The sequence below is a fragment of the Stenella coeruleoalba genome, assembly GCF_951394435.1.
Source record: "Stenella coeruleoalba genome assembly, chromosome: 3".
Classification (NCBI taxonomy): domain Eukaryota; kingdom Metazoa; phylum Chordata; class Mammalia; order Artiodactyla; family Delphinidae; genus Stenella; species Stenella coeruleoalba.
In genome coordinates, this window is record NC_137148.1 from 147,969,984 (window position 1) to 147,992,510 (window position 22,527).

The window sequence follows — 22,527 nt, forward strand, 5'->3', positions numbered from 1 at the left end:
TATTTTAATAGAAAAAAACCCAGATTGTTTGCCCCATAGTTTTCCAGAGTCTGTTCCTTATTAACTGCATACCCATGGTGTCATTTAACATAATCCTCTTTCTTCTGTATTTCCTGTAAATTGGTAGTCATACTTAGGGGCTAGATCACATTCAGGTTCAATTTTTTGTTGTCTGTTTTATAAATGGTGTTGATATTTTCATCAGGGGTACATCATGTCTGACTTTTCTTTGTGTTGTTGGCATCACTGATGATGTTCTATTTCTATAACTTCTTATTTATTCATTAGCTAGAATATGTCCATAAAGATTTACTTCATCAACTATTTTGTCATTCAAATAACTGAAAAACGGTTCACAAAGAAAAGCTAGGATATATGTGTGCTCTTCTCTCTGCTTACCTGTTTCAAAATAATAAATTGTTTCCTTAGCATCTTCCAGTGGTGAGTAATGATTTTTGTTTTGTGTTAGTATCATTATGATCTGATACAATTAAACATATTTGATGTATTTCAATCCAATATAATTAGTATCTCTTTGGTGTTCAAATTGTCTCACCTTTGGCCAGTAGAAGCACCTGTATATGACCTTCTGTTAGCTGGTTGGTGGGGTCTGTCTTCACCTCCAGCTTTGAAGCTCCTTCAGACAGGAAATGTGTTTGGCGTAGGTGAAATGTCTGTCTTGTCTCTCCATAGATTGGTAATTTTTGTGTGTCTCTCTCCTGTCTTGTTTGGTGATGTCTGCTAATAAAAGGAAATAGCGGCATCAGTCCTGGAAAACAGTGGGTAATTAAAATTAAATTTGTTCCTGAGATATGAAGTCCTCCTGCCCTTCCTCCTTTCAGCTTGGAACTCAGGTGGATAGCCAGAGGAAGCCATGTTCTGTTTTAGCTAATTTGCTTGTTGCCTTCGTGGGTTTTTCTGTTTGTATCTCTCATTTATAGTTGTCTGTGTGTTCCACAGCTTTGCTACCCATCTTCCCCTAGAATTCAACTAGTAAGTATTTCGTAGAATACCTACTCTGTGCCAGTTCCTGGGTTTATGATAGAGAACCACGTCCCTGCCCTCCTAGAGGTGACAGTCCAGTGAAGGGAGTCAGACAAGCAGGTTAACAACAGTAGCAGCAAAGCTGTTCTTGATTTGTAATAGACAAGGTGAGAAGGTGCTTTAAGGAGCCAAACAGGGTGCTGTGATAGAGAACAGTGAAGGGGTGGGAGGGAGGGAGGGTTTATTGAGAGTGCTCACAGAAAGCCTGTTGGAGGAGGAGTCAGCCATGGGGGCAGCTGGAGGCCCGGTCTTCTGCAAACACGAAGGCACTGAGAGGTAAGGAGCTTGGAATGTTCTGGGAGGGTAGTGTGATGGGGTTTGATAGTGAGGTGAGGAGTGGTAGGTTTGGGATTTAGGTGAGGGCCAGGTCATGTAGGATTTTATGGGCTTGGGGTTTAGGTTTTATTTTAAGTAGATAGGAAATCTTTTCAGATTGTAAATAACGGAGTGATTTGGTCAGATGACCACTTTGGCTGCTCTGTGGAGAGCAGGCTGCTTGGAGGCCAGAGTGGAAGCAGGGCCACAAGTTAGGAGGTTACGGCATTCATTCAGGTGAGGAATCTTTGTGGTTTGGTCTGAGGTGGTGATAGTGAAGATAAAGGGGGTGCACAGATTTGAGAACTAATTTGGGAGTAGAATTTATTGGTCCTGCAGGTGGAGGAGGTGGGAGGAATCAGCGGTGGGTCCTTGGTTTCTGGATTGGGCCATTTACCAAGATGGTGAAGACTTGGGACAGGACAAATTTCAAAACAAAACTTCAGTTAAGTTCGTGCGAAGATTGAGATGCCTGTGAGCCTTCTAAGAGACATCAAATAGGAAACTGGATATAAGAAGAGAGATTGGAGGCCATACGAGTGCATGTAATTGCCTAAGACAGGGGTTTTCTATGAGGCTGGCATCCAGTAGGTAGAGGCCAGGGATGCTGCTGAACATCCTACGCTGCACAGTGCAGCCCTCCTCCCCACAGTGCAGAATTATGCAGCCCCAGATGTCAGTAGTGCTAAGGTGGAGAAACCTGACCAAAGGGAAGGATGGCGAGAGAAGAGAAGAGAGGTTAGGGCCAAACCTGAGGAATGCCAACATTTAGGTGTTGTAGAGATGAGGAAGAGCCAGCAAAGGACAAACTCAAGCCTCCTCTGTCAAGTAAGGGGGAGTGACTGGCACAAATGAGAGGGTAGTAAAGTCAGTAGGCACGCATACCCAAGCAGAAGGCAGTTCTTCGTGAGAGTGGGAGAGAATTGTCTGCAGGCAGCAGAGGGAGCAAAGAAGTTATTGATGCCATTGCCAAAGCCTGAGCTGTCTGTTGTAAGAATAAGCAGCCTTCTCAGCTTGAGAGAGCCTCAGGGGGGAGCCCGGCTTCAGTGATGCTGGAGTTGGGGAAGTGTGAGAATAGAAGGTATGAGTGGCAGATCACTGACCAAGTTACAGAGAAGACAGTGCACGGGTTTGGGAGAAACAAAAGGGAGGGAAGTTGGATCGAGTGTTGAGAAGAGCAGAGCAGTCTGGGAATGGGATTTGGGTCATATTAGATGGTCCTGGGAGGTCTGGAAAATTTTTTTCCGGCAAAAATTGAGATAAACAAAGATATGAGACCTGTTGAACAACTTCTTATCATTTACCTTATTAAGCAAGGACTTGGACCTAAAGGCTTTCCGCTATAGCCTGACCTGGGAGAGGGTTTGGCAGTTAGGCAAGACTGCTTCCAAGGGCCACCGGCACTAAAATGGTGGGGTCAAGCTTTGTTTTTGTTGCTGTTGTTTTGTTTTGTTTTCCCAATACAGATATCTAGTGGTCACTGCGCCATTTGTTGAAAAGACTTTCCCTTCTCCATTAAATTGCTTTGGCATCTTTGTTCAAAATGGTTTGACCATATATGTGTGAGTCTATTTACAGACTGTCTATTCTGTTCATTGATCTGTTTGTCCAGCCTTATGATAATACCACACTCTTTTGATTACTATAGCTTTATATTGAAATCAGCAAATGTAAGTCCTCTGTTTGTTCTTCAAGTTTATTTTGGCTATTCTAAAATAACCATATACATTTTAGAATCAACTTGTCAGTTTCAACAACAACAAAAAAACCTGTTGAAATTTTAATTGGGGTTGTGTTGAATCTGTAGATAAGTTTGGAGAGAGCAAACAATATTGAGTCTTCTGATAATGAACATGGTATATCTCTTCATTTATTTCAGTTCTCTTTTCTTTGTTTCCTTCTCCTTACTTTGGGTTTAATTTGCTCTTTTTTTCTAGGCTGTTAAAGTGGAAACTAAGAGCATTGATTTAAACTTCCCTTTTTTTTAAATTCATTTATTTCGTTGTGCCTGGTCTTAGTTGTGGCAGGCAGGCTCCTTAGTTGCAGCTCGTGGGCTCCTTAGTTGTGTCATGGTAACTCTTAGTTGTGGCATGTGAACTCTTAGTTGTGGCATGCATGTGGGATCTAGTCCCCTGACCAGGGATCGAACCCGGGCACCCTACATTGGGAGCACGGAGTCTTAACCACTGTGCCACTAAGGAAGTCCCTCCTTCTTTTTATTATTTTTATTTTATTTTTATTTTTTTAAATTTAATTAATTTAATTTCTTGGCTGCGTTGGGTCTTCGTTGCTGTGTGTGGGCTTTTCTCTCTAGTTGTGGCAAGCGGGGGCTACTCTTCGTTGCGGTGCGGTAGCTTCTCTTGTTGCGGAGCACAAGCTCTAGGCACACGGGCTTCAGTAGTTGCAGCACGTGGGCTCAGTAGTTGCGGCACATGGGCCCTAGAGCATGCAGTCTTCAGTAATTGTGGCGTGTGGGCCCAGTAGTTGTGGCTTGCGGGCTCTAGAGTGCATGCTCAGTAGTTGTGGCACACGGGCTTAGTTGCTCCATGTCATGTGGGATCTTCCCAGAACAGGGATTGAACCCATGTCCCCTGCATTGGCAGGCAGATTCTTAACCACTGCGCCACCAGGGAAGTCCATCCCTCCTTCTTTTTAAATGTAAGTGTTTAATACCGTAACATTCCCTTTAAACATCACTTTACCTAGACCCTACAAATTTTGATGATGCTGTATTTTCATTTTCAGAATTGTGGTGTTTAATTTCCACGTATTTGGCACCTTTCTAGATATCTTATCAGAAGGTATATTATGTAAGATTTCAGTCTTTTGAAATTGGGATATATTTTATGGCTCAGCATGTGGTCTTATCTTGATAACCATTCCATGTGCACTTGAAAAGAATGTATATCCTCCAGTTGTTGGGTAGAGTGTTCTGTAAACATCAGGTCAAGGTAGTTCGAATCTTCTTTGTCCTTACTGATTTTTCTTGGTCTGCTTTTATTAATTACTGAGAGAGGGTGTTAAAATCACCAGCTATGATTGTGGATTTTTCTATTTCTCTTCTTAAAAGAAAGATCCTTTTTTTGCTTCATATGTTTTGAAGCTCTGTTATTAGGAGCATGCATATATATGATTGTCGTGTCTTCTTGATGAATTGACATTTCTGTCATTATATTAATAAGATATCAATCTTTATCCTTGGTAATACTCCTTAACTCAGTTTTTACTTTGATCGATAACCATACCACCTTTCCTATGCTCATTGTATCTATGTCTTTATATTTAGAATGTGCCTTTTCGAAGACAGTAGGTGGCTTGTTTGTACTTTTTTATCCATTCTGACTGTCTTTGCCTTTTGCCAAATGGATATTCCTTATACAATTAATGTAACTATTGATATAGCTAGGTTTGGGTTCACTATTTTGTTAATTGTTTTCTGTTTGTCTCAACTCTTTTTTGTTCCTCTGTCCTTTTATGCCTTTCTTTAGGTTAATTGAATATTTTGAGTATTCTGTTTTAATTCCTCCAATGGCATTTAGCTATACTTTTGTATTTTTCTTTTTTTTCCTTTATTTTTTGTATTTTTCTTTTTTAGTGTTGCTCTAGAGATTACAACATGCATTCTTAACTTTTCACAATCTATTTAGAGTTAATATTGAACCATTTCAGGTAAAGTGTAACAATCTTGCAACAATGTGATTCCATTTACTCCCCATCCTTGTGCTATTATCATATATTTTACATCTTTATATGTTGTAAAACCCTTACTACAGTGTTACAATTTTTAAAGAATCATATGTCTTATAAAGGAATTAAGAGAAAAAAGTCTTTTGTATTTGCCTACATATTTATCATTTTTTAAGTTTGTCATTTCCTTTTGTAGATTGGATTTCCAGCCTGAAGAACGTCCTTTAGTATTTGTTACAGGATAGGTCTGACTACAAATTCCCTCAGTTTTGTTTATCTGAAAATGTCTTTATTTCACTTTCATTTTTGAAGGATTTTTTTCTGGGCTGACAAGATTTTTTTTTCTTCCTTTCTTTGAGACAACTTTAAAGGTGCTCTTCCATTATCTTCTGGTCTCCATTGTTTCTGTTGAGGACTGGCTGTAATTTGAATAATTGTTCTTTATGCATTCTTTGTCCTCTGGATGTTATCAAGATTTTCGCTTTATCTTTGCTTTTCAGCATAGTTTCACTGTGATGTGCATAGGTGTGGTTTTCTTTGAATTTATTCTGATTGGGTTTGCTGAGCTATTGGATCTTTAAGTTAATGTTTTCCACCAAATTTGAGAAAATTTCAGCCTATAGTCTACTTTTTTTTCTTTTTGCTCTATTCATTCTCCTTCTGAGACTACAGTTCCACCTATATTAGACTGTTTGATTTTTTTTTTCCAATATTTTTTCCCTGTTTCTTCAGATTGGATAGGTTCTGTTTTTCTCATCAGGTTCACTATTTCTGTCATCTCCAATCCTCTGGTAAATCCATCCAAATATTTTTCAGTTCATATATTATACTTTTTAGTTCTAGAATTTCCATTTGGTTCTTTTTTAAAGTTTTAACTTATTTTCTGAGATTCCCAATCTGTTCATTCTTTATAGCCAATTTTTCTTTTAAGTCCTTAACCATACTTATAATGCTGTTTTGTTTTGAGTTTGTTTTAGATCAATAAACACCTTTATTATGTGAGCTAACATAAGAAGGAGGAGGATTTCTTTGCTTTTCTGGGCCTTGATTTTCCTCAGATAGAACTCCAGCTCCTTGCCCTCTAGTACACAGCCATTTGCAGGCCACACCTACTTTAGAGACAGTACCTTTTAACTGATCATCTGTGTCATTTTGGACTCAGCTTCTGTGGATTCCTTTGTCCTTGATTGTTGATTACATTTCTTGGGGTTTTTGCATGTGTGTTTTTTACTAAATGCTAGATATTGTAGATGACAGACATTCTGGATTCTACTTTGTTCCTCCGAAAAACGTTAAATTTTTTCTAACAAACGGTTAAATTATTAATTGATCACCTTAAACCTGTGGAGGGTTGGTTTTACACTTTGTTGGGCAGATCTATTTCAGTTTTTGCCCTTAGAGTGAGTTCTCCATTAAGATGTGGCCCTTCTGAGGTTTCAGTGGAAAGTCTGAGGTGTTTACCAAGCCCCTCTAACTTCAGACTCCAGTTCTCTTCCGCTGTTGTACGCAGCAGTGGAAATCTCTGCTCTGTTTTTTCGGCCTTCTGGGTGTTTTCCACCAGTCCTTGGCATTTGCATTCATGGTTCAAGGATGAGCCAAGGAGTTAAGGGAACTTATACACAGGTTTTGGGGCTCCCCTTTGTGACACATCTTTTTTTGTGGTTTCCCCTCTTAATTTCTAACTGCTGGCAGCTCTGAACTTCATCTGTTGATACCTCAAGCCAATAAGACTGCAGGGTTTTGCTAGAGCTTCACACGGACTGGACAGTGTCCTCAGGGGAAATGCTGTATAAAACTAACTTCCTTCTTTCAAGGATTGAATCCCTTCTAGTCTCTACCTGCTTTGGGCACTCTTTAGTACCATCAGTTAGTTGTTTTTCATATTTTGTTCAGAGTTTATAATTACTATCTATAGAATGAGTCTGATATAAGCCACTCTGCTACTACCAGAACCAGAACTTTACCTGTTGACTTTTTTTATTTTCAGGTATTATATTTTTCATTTCTATAGAAGTTCTTTTTGCTGCTTTTATAATTTTGTTTTCCCTCCCTCCCTATCCCCTCCTTCCCCCTCTCCCTCCCTTTCCTCCTTCTTTCTTTCTCCCTGCATGTGTTTTAAGTGTATCTTATTTCTTAAAACATAGTAGACAGTTTATTTTTAGTGCATATCTGATCATTCCATTATCTGAAGTCTCTTCAAGTTTGTGTCTGCTCTTTTCTGTCTCTCACTCATGGTGTCTTGTTTCCGTATGCATTTAGTTATATTTGACTGCCATCTGTCCATTTTCCCTGTAGTGTGTTTTTGGTTTTTTTCTTTTGACTGTGCCACACGGCTTGCAGGATCTTAGTTCCCTTACCAGGGATTGAACCTGGGCCCTCGGCAATGAAAGTGCAGAGTCCTAACCACTGGACCACCAGGGAATTCTCTGTTTTCCCTATAGTTTTATATGTATGACTTCTTGGGGGCCTGGTATGAGGGTGGGCTCTTCCAGAAAGTATTTACATTGCTTCTGCCAGGTGCCTAAGGCCATCATGAGTGTGGCATTAAATTAAGTAAAATTCTTGGTATGTTCTTTTTTAAAACCATGTAGTTGGCAAACCTTCATGAAGACCAGTTCTCAATGGCAGTGTTTTTCTCCTTCCTTCTTGGTGTTTGTATTTGAGACAGTTGATTTTCCTAGCATTCCACTTAAGGGGGTCGTTTGATTTTTCCTTATCTTGAGACAGAACCCTTTGGGGTCTTAGCTTTTTTGCGGTGTGTGGGTGAAACTTCCATTAGACTTTCTACCTTCAATGGGCGCTGGGCTTTGTCTACCGTTTTTCATGCCCTTCGATGTCTGAAAATAAAAGCTGAAGTTAACCTGGTTTAGTTATGCTCTCAAAGTATGGAACACAACCTGTAGTCACTTTATTTTCCTCTCTGGGTACTTGCCTTCACTTAGTTTTTTGCTCTGAGACTTGCTTACATTTCTCTCATGGATTCATGTAAAATATTTGGATGTCTTGATTGTTGATAGTGGAAAGGAAATCTAGGTACCTGTAGATATTATTATCTACTATATTATCTACTATATCTATTATCTACTATATTAAAAGGTTTATTTTTCTTACTCTGACCATATAATCTCTTCATTTATAATTTGGCAGATAAGAGAATTTGAACTGGAAGGCCTAGTATAGGAAGTATGGAGAAAAGAAAGGAAAAGATGATTCAACTTTAGAGCTGGCAAAAATAGGGCATATTCCTATTTTTGTATTGTAGTAGTGCAAGGGCCATAGAAGAGATACAGTTGGCATCAGGTTAATGGAAAGTAAGTTTATGCCTTCTCATCTGGAGCTTGGGGTCCTCTTCCAAACTCCCATGGCTATGGCAGAATTAAGTTCCTTGTGGTTGTAGGACTGAGGTCCCATTTCCTTGGCTTGGGTATTAGTTGGGGGCTACTCTCAGCTCCTAAATGACACTCACATTCCTTGCCATGTAGCTCCTCCATCTTCAAAGCTAGCAAGAGAGAATCTTCCTTTGTGTCAAATCCTCCTCATCCTGTAGCAGTCTGGGTCCAATAAGGAGGTAGCAACCACACAATAGGTTAAACACAGGAAGTTTAACGTAATTATTCACTATGGCAGAAGAGTAACTATAAGATAGAAGGAAACTCCATATGGTAGCCTAGGGCTCAGGGAGAGTACCCAAGCAAGGACAAACTTGGAAAGAATTCAGACCTTGTTGGAGAAGGTATAGTTCAGCCCACCAGATAGCAGAGAAGTTCATTAGTTTGGCCAGGCTGGAGTTGGTCTGGAGTTGGTCTGGAGTTGCTGGGCAAGCAGTTGGCCACGCTCTAAGTGCAGGTAGCAGAGCAGGCTGGAGAGATCAGTGGCCGGGTAGTGGGAATTCTTGTGCCACTGTGATCAGGAGGACTTCAAAGCATGTAGGCCAGGTAGGGGCTCTGGTTTTCATGTCGGGAGGGCTGCAGAAAGGTTATTTCCAGGCCAAGTCTCTAGATCAAAGAGCAACCGTGTTCTGGGCCACAGCCTGTGCAGATTCCACCAAATGTCCTCATACCCACTCCCCCAACTTCTAGCCCATGCTGTGTCCCTCCAGCTACCTCTACTGAGAAAGCTTAACATCGTGCTCACTTTAAAGGAGAAAAAGGGATTCAGTTTTTTATTACAGAGCACATATTAAAGGGTGCATTGCAAGATGGTGCATTGCAGTTTTTTATTACAGAGCACATATTAAAGGGTGCATGGCAATGAATTAATAAGTGATACATGTACTCCAAATGGCCTTCATCAGGAAGAGCCCTGTCCCTTTTAGGAGCTCACCTGATTAGGTCATGCTCACTTGGGGTAAATTCTCTTTCTTTTTTTTTTTTTTAATTGAAGTATAGTTGCTTTACAGTGTTTCAGGTATACAGCAAAGAGATTCAGTTATACATATACATATACATATATATACACACACATATATATACTTTTTCAGATTTTTTTCCATTATAGGTTATTACAGGATATTGAATATAGTTTCCTGTACTGTACAGTAGGTCCTTGCTGGTTATCTATTTTGTATATAGTAGTGTGTATCTGTTAATCTCAGGCTCCTAATTTATCCCTCCCCTTCTCCCTATGGTAACCATAAGTTTGTTTTCTATGTCTGTGAGTCTGTTTCTGTTTTATAAGTAAGTTCCTTTGTATCATTTTTTTTAGATTCTACATATGAGTGATATCATATGATATTTGTCTTTCTCCGTCTGACTTACTTCGTATAGTAATCTCTAGGTCCATCCATATTGCTGCAAATGGCATTATTTCATTCCTTTTTATGGCAGAGTAATATTCCAGAGTGTGTGTGTGTGTGCGTGCGCGCGCACATGCGCACGCACACATCTTCTTTATCCATACATCTGTTGATGGAAATTTCCCTTAAAGCCAGCTGCATCTTTTTTTTTTTTGAGGTATAGTTAATAATATTATGTAAGTTTCAGGTGTACAACATGGTGATTCACAATGTTTAAAGGTTATATTCCATTTATAGTTATTATAAAATATTGGCTATATTCCCTGTGTTGTACAATACATCCTTGTAGCTAATTTTATACATAATAGTTTGTATCTCTTAATTCCCTACCCTTATATTGCCCCTCCTCCCTTCCTCTCCCCATTGGTAACCACTAGTTTGTTCTCTATATCTGTGAGTCTGTTTCTGTTTTGTTATATTCACTAGTTTGTTTTATTTTTTAAATTCCACATGTAAGTGATATACAGTATTTGTCTTTCTCTGTCAAGCCAGCTGTATCTTATAATCTAATCACGGCAGTGACTGTCCCTACATATCCACCATCCCCTGTTTATACAGGGTGTGTACGCAAGGGGATGGGAATTTTGAGCAACATCTTAGAATTCTGCCTACTGCAGAGCAGGTGGGGGCGGGAGAGGAGGTGGAGATGAGCATGACTCAGTGCAGCATGAGAAACTCCTTTGTAAAGTAAAATAGGTTGTATTTCATTCTGTGGCTTGAATGCATTTTTAGCTGTATCACAGAGAAAGAGAAGGAATAAGTAGTATTTATTGAACACCTGTTTGTCAGCTACTACACGGAGCAATTTCATATATTATTCCTTTAATTCTTTTTTTTAAATATAAATTTATTTATTTATTTTTGGCTGCGTTGGGTCTTTGTTGCTGTGCCTGGGCTTTCTCTAGTTGTGGCGAGTGGGGCTACTCTTTGTTGCGGTGCATGGGCTTCTCATTGTGGTGGCTTCTCTTGTTGCAGAGCATGGGCTCCAGGTGCACAGGCTTCAGTAGTTGTGGCACACAGGCTTAGTAGTTGTGGTGCACAGGCTTAGTTGCTCCGCGGCATGTGGGATCTAATTGGACCAGGACTCAAACCCGTGTCCCCTGCATTGGCAGGCGGATTCTTAACCACTGTGCCACCAGGGAAGCCCTTTTTTTTTTTTTTTTATATTTACTTATTTATTTGGCTGTGCCAGCTCTTAGTTGTGGCACGTGGGATCTTCGTTGCCGCATATGGGATCTTAGTTGCAGCATGCAGGATCTAGTTCCCTGACCAGGGATCGAACCCGGGCCCCCTGCATTGGGAGTGCGGAGTCTTAACCGCTGGACCACCAGGGAGGTCCCTCCTTTAATTCTTAGTATCTTGAGGCAGGGATTATTATCTTCATTTTACAAAAGGGGAAACTGAGGCTCGGGTTTGTAAGCTCACTTGCTTGGAGTCACTCCACTAATATTTGATGTAGTTAAAATTAAAATCCAACCCTGTCTAATACTGAATCCCATATTTTCTAATAGTGTATAATAACACTGCTGCCCTTGAAAGAATTTGCGTCATTGGATTGGGATAAGGATATTTGACAGAGGTCATCTCGGTAGAGACAGGGCAAGTCACTTCTCTGCTGTTTCTTAAGGAGGTGATAGAGGTTACTCCTATCATGGCCCTCGCTGGAGGGACAGCAGATCAGAAGAGAAGTTCTCGCCGGACTTCCCTATTCCAGCAGGGAAGCTGAGCGGTTATCCGCTTGACCTGTGCATCACTGGGAAGTAACCATGCCTCTGTTCCCTGTTCTCATATCTGAATGTGGAACAAAAGAACAAAGTAGGATTTGAGAGAGCTCGGTATATAGCCTTTTCTGTGGGGAGGACGTATTTTATGCTTGAAGAATTCTAATAACCAAGAGCTGAGCTCAAGATAAGTGGCCAGGAGTGTTTGTAGATGAAGTATCCTCTGCCTCTCTCTTCCAGAGCATACTCTGCCCCCACCCTTGGTTTGTCTCTCACAAGCTCATGAGCTTCTGGGGGCAGGGTCGGGGGGCTGGCCCCTCAGCAGATTCCTCTGAGCATCCTTAGGGCCTGACGATGGAGCATGGCATTGGTAAATGATTGTGGAATAAAAGAGGAACTCCTAGGCTGCCTGATCTGTTTCATCCTTAATACCCCATGGAAGCAGCCTGGTATCAGGGACTCAGAAGTCCTGGGTTCCCTTTCCAGCTCTATCCCTGATTCGCTGTGGGAGTATTAAGCTCCCTAGGACATAGTTTCTTTGCTGTTAAAATGAGGACCGTGAACTTGACCTCTGGTGCATTCCAGCTCTTCAGTTCTCTGAAAGATGTTACCGTGCCATAGCTGCCTCGGTAGTTTGAATAAGCTCAGGTTAGTTATTAGGCTGGACTTCAGGTTGTGGAGACATGTGGAACAGTTTGGGCAAATATGAAGAGTACATTTAGTTCTGTTTTTTTGGACATGTGAAATAATAGATTCATTGGAATATGATCTCTTTCTCCACCCACTTCCATCAATTCAGAGTGGATTTTTTTTTTTTCTCCTTCCAGTTCTCCCCACTGTTTTTCAGCTTTAAAGAAAAATCTGAAGTCAGGCAGTAATCAGAAGGGCAGACAAAGAGCTCATCTGGTTAGAGGGGGGAATTTCCTCCAGGACATTTCAAATGAACTGACCTGGGCTGTTTCCCAAGGAATTTTCTTGAGCTTCGGTTTGTTGTTGTTGTTTTAAGTAAGATGTTTCACTTGATTTGAAACATTAAAAATAGTACGTAAAATTAAATTCAAAAAAGTTTCCGAATACTGATCTGAGCAAGCAGAGTGGACTTCGTTCTTGCTTCTGGATATTTCTTCTTTACCTCAGGTACCAAAGGTTCATGATGGACTTCATCTATAGTTAGCAGATGGATTCTTTGTTTCCTTAACTCCCAGACAGTTTAGATTTAGCTAAACTGATTGATGCTTTCTGAACTGTTGTCAGTTAAAATATTTCAGAAGGTAACTTTTGTACAGAACGTAACTTTTGTAAGAACATTAGTCTGACCTGATTTTGGGTTCAGGAGCTGCTACCACCTAATTAGTGTTGTGACCACAGGCGAATCATTTCACCTCTCTCTGCCTCAATTTCCTTAACCATGTTGTGGGAGAATTAAAAGAGAGATCATTTGTGAAGTCTACCATCATTTTTTTTTTTTTAAAGCTCCCTGGGTGATTGTAATGTGAAGTCAGAATTCAGAAGCATCGCTATGCCACATCGTACAAAGTACTGGGAGATGGTGTTTTTATTCAGTATTAAACATTTTTGGTAACGAGAGGAGACAGAGGCGAGGCTCTAACGTATTTTTTATTTAGCATTTCTAAGCACTGGCCAGTATTTCAGTCTGTCCTGAAAGGACGGACGACTGTTTGTACTGTCTGCTTCCATTGCCTGCTGGGATCGGGAAAGTCCTGGGTCTGTGTGGAATTTTCCATGACTCTCAGCTCTGCACCATTACTGTTCACTGCAGTCACAGCTCTTCAATGTGTCTGCCTGTGCTCCCCTCCTCTTTCTTTTTTTCAGGTAGATGTTAAACCTCAACTACAAGTATGGGTATTTTGTTTGCGTCAAATATTGTAGTTCTAAGGACAGATCAGAGAGTCTCATCTGAATTTTTTGTTTATAAAGTGAGTCAGCTTGAGGTAACTGTCTTGGCTGGATGTCCTCAGGTGTCACGTTTCCTGTCACAGAACCACCTTCTGTTGGGCTGGGGTGGGGAGGGGCGGGTACATTGTTTCTGTAGGTGAAGCTGCTGTCGCTGCTAGATTCTCCAGCAGTCTGATCATTGGTGATCAGAATCAGCTTTTTGATTCTTTTATTGGAAGAGTTCTAAATATTACAGCAAATGGAAGAAAAGAGATCCAGCCAGATAATGGTTGCGTTTGGCTAGTTCCCCTCTTCTAGGGGAATTTAAAGTCCTAAAATTGTAGAAGGAGACTACAGGATAGCTGAGGCAGGATAGCTGCTTTCCCTTAGAAAGCAGTTCTCTGTATCCCATGCAGAGAGGACAGCGGTATCAGATTATGATGCTAAAATCCATCCTCCAAGATCAGTAGTGGATGGAGTCTGGGCCTGTTTACCAGACCTCCTCCCCCCAGACGAGAGCAATTCTAATTTCTAATTTAAATAAAAACTCATGTATTTTGAATAGGAATTAAAGGCACTGTGTGCTCTGCTTCATTCTGTGCTCGCCTGAAGCGGTAACTTCTTCGAAAGGCCTTCCTGACCACCCCATCAAAGGAGTACTACCTCCATCATTCTCTATTCCTTCGCCTCACTTTATTTCCTTCCTGACATTACATTCCGTAAGCTTTGTGAGGGCAGTAGCATTTCATTTTCTCCTTTGTATTGCTGGGGCCTGGAGCCTAGCAGGTGCTCATTAAATATTGGTTTAATGAAGTAAAACGTGGAATGGTTTGAATAGCCAGCTGTTTATTTGCTGTCTTTCTGTGGAGCCGTACGAGTTCTTTATATATTTTGGATATTAGCCCCTTATCAGATATATGATTTGCAAATCTTTTACTGTCTTTCTTTTTGTTCTTTGCTTTGGTCTTTGTTCAATGATTCTCAAACTTCACTGAGTATATGAATTCCCATATCAGATACAAAACCATTTATTCAGAACTTTGTGAGCAGTAGAAGAAAACTTTAAAGACAGTTTTGGCTATGTACTGTTTTGCACTTCCGACCCTGAGGTAAATATGTAACACCATCATACTTCCTCCATAATCGGTCTGTGATACAGAGGAATACCTTGTTACTTAGATCTGAAGTAAGCAGGGGGAGTTAGATGCCCATTTGGTTCAGCTCCACTACTGCCCAAAAGATATGTAACACGTTTTAGTGGTGATGGTGATGAGAGAAGGGGTGCTCAAGTGATATAGTCTAATTGGGAGACAGTGGGCTGAAATTTAACCTTGGCTCTACCAGTAAAACTGGATGTGTCATTTTGGTTGTGGGTCTTAGCATTTGGAGAATGGGTAAAGCAAAGTAAACTGATTTTTCCTGAGCCCAGAAGTTGTGACGATGGTAAACTGAGATTAGGCAAAAACACTCTGAGGTGACGATATCATATGAATTCAGGAAATCTTGACTACTTGGAAAGGGAATTAAGGAAATGAGAGAAAAGACAGAGACATACTATGATGAAGCCTCACTGCTTTGTCAATAATGTATCAGATGAAGGGAGGGTTTGTTCTGTGCAGGCTTTTCTTACAAGACATGCTTCCATTAGCACAGTGTGCTTTATGAACTTTAAGTGTGTTGAAGGTTTGGTCTGAACAATAGATTTTTAATTCTACTAAAGCACTTTTCTCATCCTAATTTAAAATGGTCCCGTTCCAACATGATTTCACCACTTTCTGTTGTCCTTCCTCCCCCATTATTTTTTTAGTTGGCTGATTGCAATTCTGGCCCAACTCAACCCTCTCTTTGGACCGCAGTTGAAAAATGAAACCATCTGGTACCTCAAGCATCATTGGCCTTGAGTAAGAAGACCTGCTCGCCAGTGCTCAGTCATTGAGGTGACTATGCCCTTGACCTTTCACATCAATGTTGTCAATCGGTCAGCTAGAGTTTGCCTGGACTTTTCCTCATTTTAACACTTGGCAAGGGCAGACTGCTGAAAGCAAACACAATCTGAATTGCAGAAATAGATTTGGAACTTAGGCCATTCACTTTTAGCAAAGGATTTATCCGTAAGATTCTTTTAAATTGTATTCTTACCCAGCCAGTTAAATAAATTATGTTTGCATGTGGTCTTTCAGGCACAGATCAGGAATGTGACTGTGTGTACTTGGTATTTTGAGATTTAGCAGCTTTAAGTGGCTGACAGATTTTAGATGAAGGGCATCTGTGAATGCTTTGGACAGAGAGAGACAGATGCTTTTTGAAAATTGGTCTCAAAATTGCAAGTTTCATTTGCTTCTGAGGATCAGGGAAGTAAGGAGTGGTGTAGTGGAATGATTTATTCACTGGCCAAGAGTCAGAAAGAAAGCCTGTCATTTCATTTGTTCTTCAGTCTCCATTATTATGTTAACTGGAGGTTAGCGCTAAATGTTTGACTAGATTCAGGTTCAGCTTTTTTGGCAAGGGTACTTAAGTGGTTCTGTGAACTTCATAGTGCCTTATATCAGGAGAGACGTGATGTCTGGCTGTCTGGTCGTTAGAGATGCCAAGGTGATCAGTGGGTTCTGGCCCCTCCAGGTGTAAAGGTCTCTATCACCCTTTATCCAGTGATTGTATCCATTGCTGATCTTAGCCTGAATGAAGCATTGCAGTAGAAATTGCAAAAATGGTGATTTTCTAGTTTTTGTTATTACTTCCATATTTGATTAGGTGAAATATTTCTATAAAAAAATGAACTTTTCCTGGACTTCCCTGGTGGTGCAGTGGTTAAGAATCCTCCTGCCAATGCAAGGGACATGGGTTCCATCCCTGGTCCGGGAAGATCCCACATGCCACAGAGCAGCTAAGCCCTTGCACCACAACTACTGAACCTGTGCTCTAGAGCCTGCGTGCCACAACTACTGAGCCCGTGTGCCGCAACTACTGAAGCCCACGTGCCTAGAGCCCGTGCTCTGCAACAAGAGAAGCCATCACAGTGAGAAACCCGCACACCACAATGAAGAGAAGCCCCTGCTTGCCACAACTAGAGAAAGCCTGCACGTAGCAACGAAGACCCAACACAGCCATAAATAAATAAATAAAAATGTTTTTAAAAATGAACTTTTCCTTATCAACTAGAGTTATTTACTAACCTTGAAATGTAGATCATATAAGAAAGGTGGGATACACACTTCATTTTTTTCTTTTAATTTTCTTTTTTTCTTTTTTTTTTTTTTTTTTGTGGTACGCGGCCCTCTCACTGTTGTGGCCTCTCCCGTTGCGGAGCGCAGGCTCAGCGGCCATGGCTCACGGGCCCAGCCGCTCCACGGCATGTGGGATCTTCCCTGACCGGGGCACGAACCCGTGTCCCCTGCATAAGCAGGCAGACTCTCAACCACTGCGCCACCAGGGAAGCCTCTTTCTTTTTACTTTATTTATTTTGGCTGTGTTGGATCTTTGTTGCTACATGTGGGCTTTCTCTAGTTGCGGCGAGCAGGGGCTACTCTTCGTTGCGGTGTGCGGGCTTCTCGTTGCGGTGTCTTCTCTTGTTGCAGAGCATGGGCCCTAGAGCATGTGAACTTCAGTAGTTGTGGCGCACGGGCTTAGTTGCTCCGCGGCATGTGGGATCTTCCCAGACCAGGACTTGAACCCGTGTCCCCTGCATTGGCAGGCGGACTTTTAACTACTGTGCCACCAGGGAAGTCCCTCTTTTAGTTTTCAAAGTGAGTAACTTGGTGCCCAAGTTACTTCTGGGGTATTCAATGAGGTTTTCTTTTCTTTCCTTTTCAATTTTAATCAATTAAATGTTTATTATCCTTTTTATAAAGTTCACTTTTTCTTTCTTTGGCCCTGTGGGCACCTGTCTAGACTGGCTTCTATGTCCCTTTGATATTAGTCTTTGATAATTTTCTTTCTGGCAACATCAAGGTGTCCCAGACCTCTCTTGTATGTTTCTTGACTTGGAATCAGCTGTTCCTCTAATAACTTTCCCACTGAAAGGATTCCCTGTTTCACTAGTCAGTCCTCAAGCCCAGTTGGCCCTGTTTTTCTTTCAGTGGAAGTGGTATTTATAAACCATGATCTGATTGCTAGGTGCATTCATTTCTGTTGGGGTGTTGTTGCTTCTAAGCCTTTACAGTGGACAAAGCCAGGAAGTATGGATTTTTAAAAAGAAAAAAAAAATCACGGGTTCATGTCAGTATTTCTAATTCAGATTTAACATTACAGGATTTTTATTTGACTTCTTCAATTTTATACTTGAATATCATTCACATATGCTGAAAATCTTGGCTCCTAAAGGCAGTAACTTAATTACTTAATTTGATTATCATATAATATATATAAAATAGTTTCAAAATTACCCCAATGTAACTACTAACTATAAGGTTATTGAATGCAGTTTAGGATTTCTTTGCTGCTTTATTTGTTCTTAGAACAAATAAAGAACAACATGCTGTTTTCTGTGGTTATTTGAAATTATTTCCTCTGGTGGTTATCAATTTGTTATACAGTTAGGTTAAGATGATTTATTTTGTGTTCAATTTATAGTAATTTTTTCTTTTTTTTGGCTACATTTTTTGGAATATGTAAAACATTTCCAGAGTCAAAATTTTAAGTAAGCTATATTCATAGAAGTCTATATCCTTCCAGTGTTTCATTGTGCAGAGATAAGCAAATACATAGTGTGTGTGTGTGTGTGTGTGTGTGTGTGTGTGTGTGTATCCATCCTTCCCTGACACACACAGCTGTTACAGAAGAAATATCATATTACATATGCTATTCTGTACCTTGCTCTTTTTCACTGAACAATATATCCTATCAGTGTATAGAGATCTTCCTTAATTCTTTTTATAGCCATTGATATCCTTTTGCATTATTTCCAGTCTTTTGTTATTATTGATAAAGCCACAGTGCCATCCTGTGCGTATGACACTTTGTATTTTTACCAGTTTTCTTTAGATTAGAGTCCTTGAAAATAGAATCTCTGTGTTAAAGGTATAAATACTTTTTCCAGGTATTACTACATGCCCTTCTATAGGGATTGTACCATTTTTGCATTTCTACCAACAATGTATGTGAATTTCTATTTCCTCACAGCCTGGATTTTTGCCAGCCTGATAGGTAGGCAGCCATTTTTTTCCCTTAGAGTTCTGTCTGCCTAAAGGGGTTTTGATTCCCTTTTATATAGATTTTTTTAAAAAAATCTGATTTATATATATATATAAAACCTCCCCGCCCCCCCTTTTTCCCCATCAAGTTCTGTTTTATGTCCTTCCTCTTAACTATAGTGAATGTTAGGTGGTGGTATTGATTGGGGTTTAAAGCTGAGAACCTCAGGCCTCTCAGAGTGAGATCTTCATTCTAGCATTGCCTTTCACTTACCTTCTCTGAGCCTCATTTCCATCTCTCACCATAAGTAAATGGGGCCCACAGTGAATAACACTGTGTGTGTGGATCTGGTGTCATTTGCCCATTCTTTTCAGTTTCATGTGTCTGTAACCTGAATGATGAATTCCTAATGTTTGCACTCTGGTCCACAGCACAAACTAGGACTGCTTGAAACCCTTATGTTAACGGTTGTTCCTTTAAAAGCAGAATGGCAGGAAATAGAGCACAGCCAGGCAGCCCTAGTTATGAACATCATGTCACATTGATTCCATGTTTGAGGCAATGATTGTGGTAGTACTGTACCTCTAGTCCTATGGAGTTATCACATCAAGAGATCTAATCTGATCTAATCCTAACATTGGAGCAAACAGAACTCTCTTTTTAAAAAAAAAAAAAATTATTTATTTATTTATTTTTGGCTGTGTAGGGTCTTCGTTGCTGTGTGTGGGCTTTTCTCTAGTTGTGGCGAGTGGGGGCTACTCTTCATTGTGGTGCACGGGCTTCTCATTGCAGTGGCTTCTCTTGTTGCGGAGCACGGGCTCTAGGCGTGCGGGCTTCAGTAGTTGTGGCTTGCGGGCTCTAGAGCGCAGGCTCAGTAGTTGTGGCACATGGGCTTAGTTGCTCCGCGGCATGTGGGATCTTCCCGGACCAGGGCTCGAACCCATGTCCCCTGCATTGGCAGGTGGATTCTTAACCACTGCACCACCAGGGAAGCCCATAAACAGAACTCTTAAGACAGAACTTCACTTTTCTTGGTGGTAAAATTCAAAGAATGAGCTAAATTCCCTTTAGAACTTTGAACTTTTACACAACTGTGGGATGATAAAGGAGTGCAGAAACCAGATTTAGGCCTGTCCTCAGCTGGTAAGGAAAAGTGTTCAATTCTGTATGTGATTCTTTAAGAGGCCAGATTTGGAAAGTAGGAGATGTAAGCCAGGCATGGTATTCAGCAGAGAAAAATGAGGAGCAGTCATGAAAGCTTTCAAACAATAATTCTATACAGATGAAATTGAATTGATCCTGAACAACACGGTTAAACAGCAAGCCGGTCCTTTGCTACTCTAAACACTTTAATTGCCATGATTTTCTTTCATATGTTGATAGGCTGAGTTATAGCACATTATGTTTATTGGCTGGAAATCTTACCCAATACTTCAAAGAACTATGTTCACGCCATCTCTGCCCCCTGCCAACCTTGGCTGCCTCTAGAGCCTCGATTCCTGAGATGCTTATGGAACTATCACATCAAGTTTGCTGGTTTTCCGATGTCCCATTTTCCTGCAGCTTTGGGGGTGTGATGCTTGTAGGGAATCTCCTTGGAATGGCTTCAGACCAGTGTTCTGTAAGTTAGTTGGTTAACCGCATCATGGTGATATGTTTAGATAAGCCTGTATGGTTTACCGCAGTCCTAAAAGGGCAGGCATTCTATTTTATTACAAAGTCTGGAGCGGAGAGGAATAGACTATTGGTAATTAGGCCTCTGCCCTGAGGAAGCTGTTTTTCTATGCATTCCAAAAATATTTGAGTGTCACGAGGTACATAGTACTGAGTGGGGATTTCAGAGGAGGCTGTGGACTCTGAAGGGGTTTGTGATCTGTTGAGAGGTTGGAACTAAGCCATACTTGTGAAAAGTTAAAACAGTGCAAGGTGTTTTATGGTTAAAAAGCCTGTCACAGTTTTCCCTGTCACCTAGAACCCATTCGATGGCTTCTTTCTCCTCTTCCTTGAATCCAGTTGAGCCACTTATGTCACTAGTGTCTGCCTGTCTACTCTGTTCCTCTGTCGGGGACCCTACTATCTGACCCAGTCACTGCGGCTCTGAATTACTGCAGTGGCTCCTCATCACGTCTGCCTGCCTCTACCTGCCTCTACACTCAAGGTATCTACAAACCACCACCCTGTTTATCTTCCTGACATAGCACTTCCTGAAACACATCCTGCTTGCCCCAGAAACTTTGAGTAGCTCTCCGTGGGCTACAGCAGGGCTTTTTCTTAAACCCAAGGTCCCTGATTTTAATGGGTACGTGCCGCTTGGAATGCTGTATGTAACGTGTTGTCAGCACAGCTTGTCAGGGTCACCAAAGGTCCCATGAGCCACAAAAGATAAGAATGACTAGTCTGCAGATTCTGTCCCACTTTCTAACTTGGTGGTCAAGGCCTGCCTAGTTTGCCTTCCAACCACCTTCGCCGCTTTCTGCACAACTTTCCTCCGTGACCTACTGGTTCCAGCCATACCATTTTCATGCTCTTGACCTAATTAGCTTTACTTAGCTTTTCCTGCCTCATTACCCTACCACAGTCATTAATGTAGAAGGCCGGTTAGTAAACACACTATTCAGCGAACATTCTGGTTTCTTGTCTCCACTCGCCCATTCTCAGTTCTTTCTGATGTTTTCTCTTGAGTGTCCAGCTTGCAAATCCTTGCACTTCCTTTCCTGGCCACTTGGCTTCCCAGAGATCTCTTCTCTCCTAAATGTATTTAGCTCTGCTGTTTTTGCCTTGAATTGTGAAGCACTCAGGCCTTTATAGGTTGCTTAAATACCTCTTGTAGTTAATCTCCTACAATAAATACATACCTTACCATGAGAGTAAAGAAGGAATTATTTTGCGAAGTTATCTGAAACGAAAAAATAAAGATAAAAATGAGACCTCTTCTTTTTTGTTTAAAAATATATATATATTCACTCATCATCCTTCCCTGAACAGATTTCTTGATTCTAGCCTTAATATTTTTATCTTTGTTTTTTTTTTTTTTTTTTTTCTGCGGTACGCAGGCCCCTCACTGCCGTGGCCTCTCCTGTTGCGGAGCACAGGCTCTGGAGGCGCAGGCTCAGTGGCCATGGCTCCCGGGCCCAGCCGCTACACGGCATGCGGGATCCTCCCGGACCGGGGCACGAACCCTTGTCCCCTGCATCGGCAGGCAGACTCTCAACCACTGCGCCACCAGTGAAGCCCTAGCCTTAATATTTTTATGTTGTTTTCATTCTCAGTTTTATCTGAAAGTAGCTTTGTGATTCCTTTATTTTACAAAATGAGAGCATGGACTCTTTGGTTGAGTTCCCCACCTCCACCCCAGAATGGCTATTCATATCAGAGAGATGATTAGAATATGTGGTTCTTTAATTCACTCCAGAATCAAACCACAAGTCTTCGAGCATAATGCTCGTTCACGTTAATCTTAAACTGGTATCACTGAGCTTGAGGGAAAATTATTCCCTCTTTCGGTGTGGTTTTTCAAAAGTGAAGACCTGTTTTCCCCTTCTGTGATTGTTCATTCATCCAGAAAGGCCTAAACAGTGAGGAAGTCTGACCATATGCTCTTTTTTTAAAATGTTTGGCTGCGTTGGGTCTTCGTTGCTGCGTGCAGGCTTTCTCTAGTGGCGACTAGCAGGGGCTACTCTTCAATGCAGTTTGCAGGCTTCTCATTGCGGTAGCTTCTCTTGTTGTGGAGCGTGGGCTCTAGGTGCACAGGCTTCAGCAGTTGCAGCAGGTGGGCTTAGTAGTTGCGGCATGCGGGCCCTAGAGTGAGCAGGCTTCAGTAGTTGTGGCGTGCGGGCTCTAGAGTGCAGGCTAAGTAGTTGTGGCGCACGGGCTTAGTTGCTCCGTGACTTGTGGGATCTTCCTGGACCAGGGCTCAAACCTGTGTCCCTTGCATTAGCA

At 41.2% G+C, this 22,527-nt stretch overlaps 1 protein-coding gene across 1 annotated transcript in view; it reads left to right on the plus strand.

The window, feature by feature from the left end:
* The window catches only part of ATP6V0E1 (ATPase H+ transporting V0 subunit e1), a 36,919-nt gene that overhangs the window by 10,577 nt on the left and 3,815 nt on the right, over nt 1-22,527 (plus strand). Inside the window, exon 3 of the mRNA XM_079917035.1 lies at nt 15,266-15,395. Coding sequence (XP_079773161.1) covers nt 15,266-15,359 — 94 coding nt within the window. The 3' untranslated portion in view covers nt 15,360-15,395. The remainder of the gene's footprint in view (nt 1-15,265; nt 15,396-22,527) is intronic.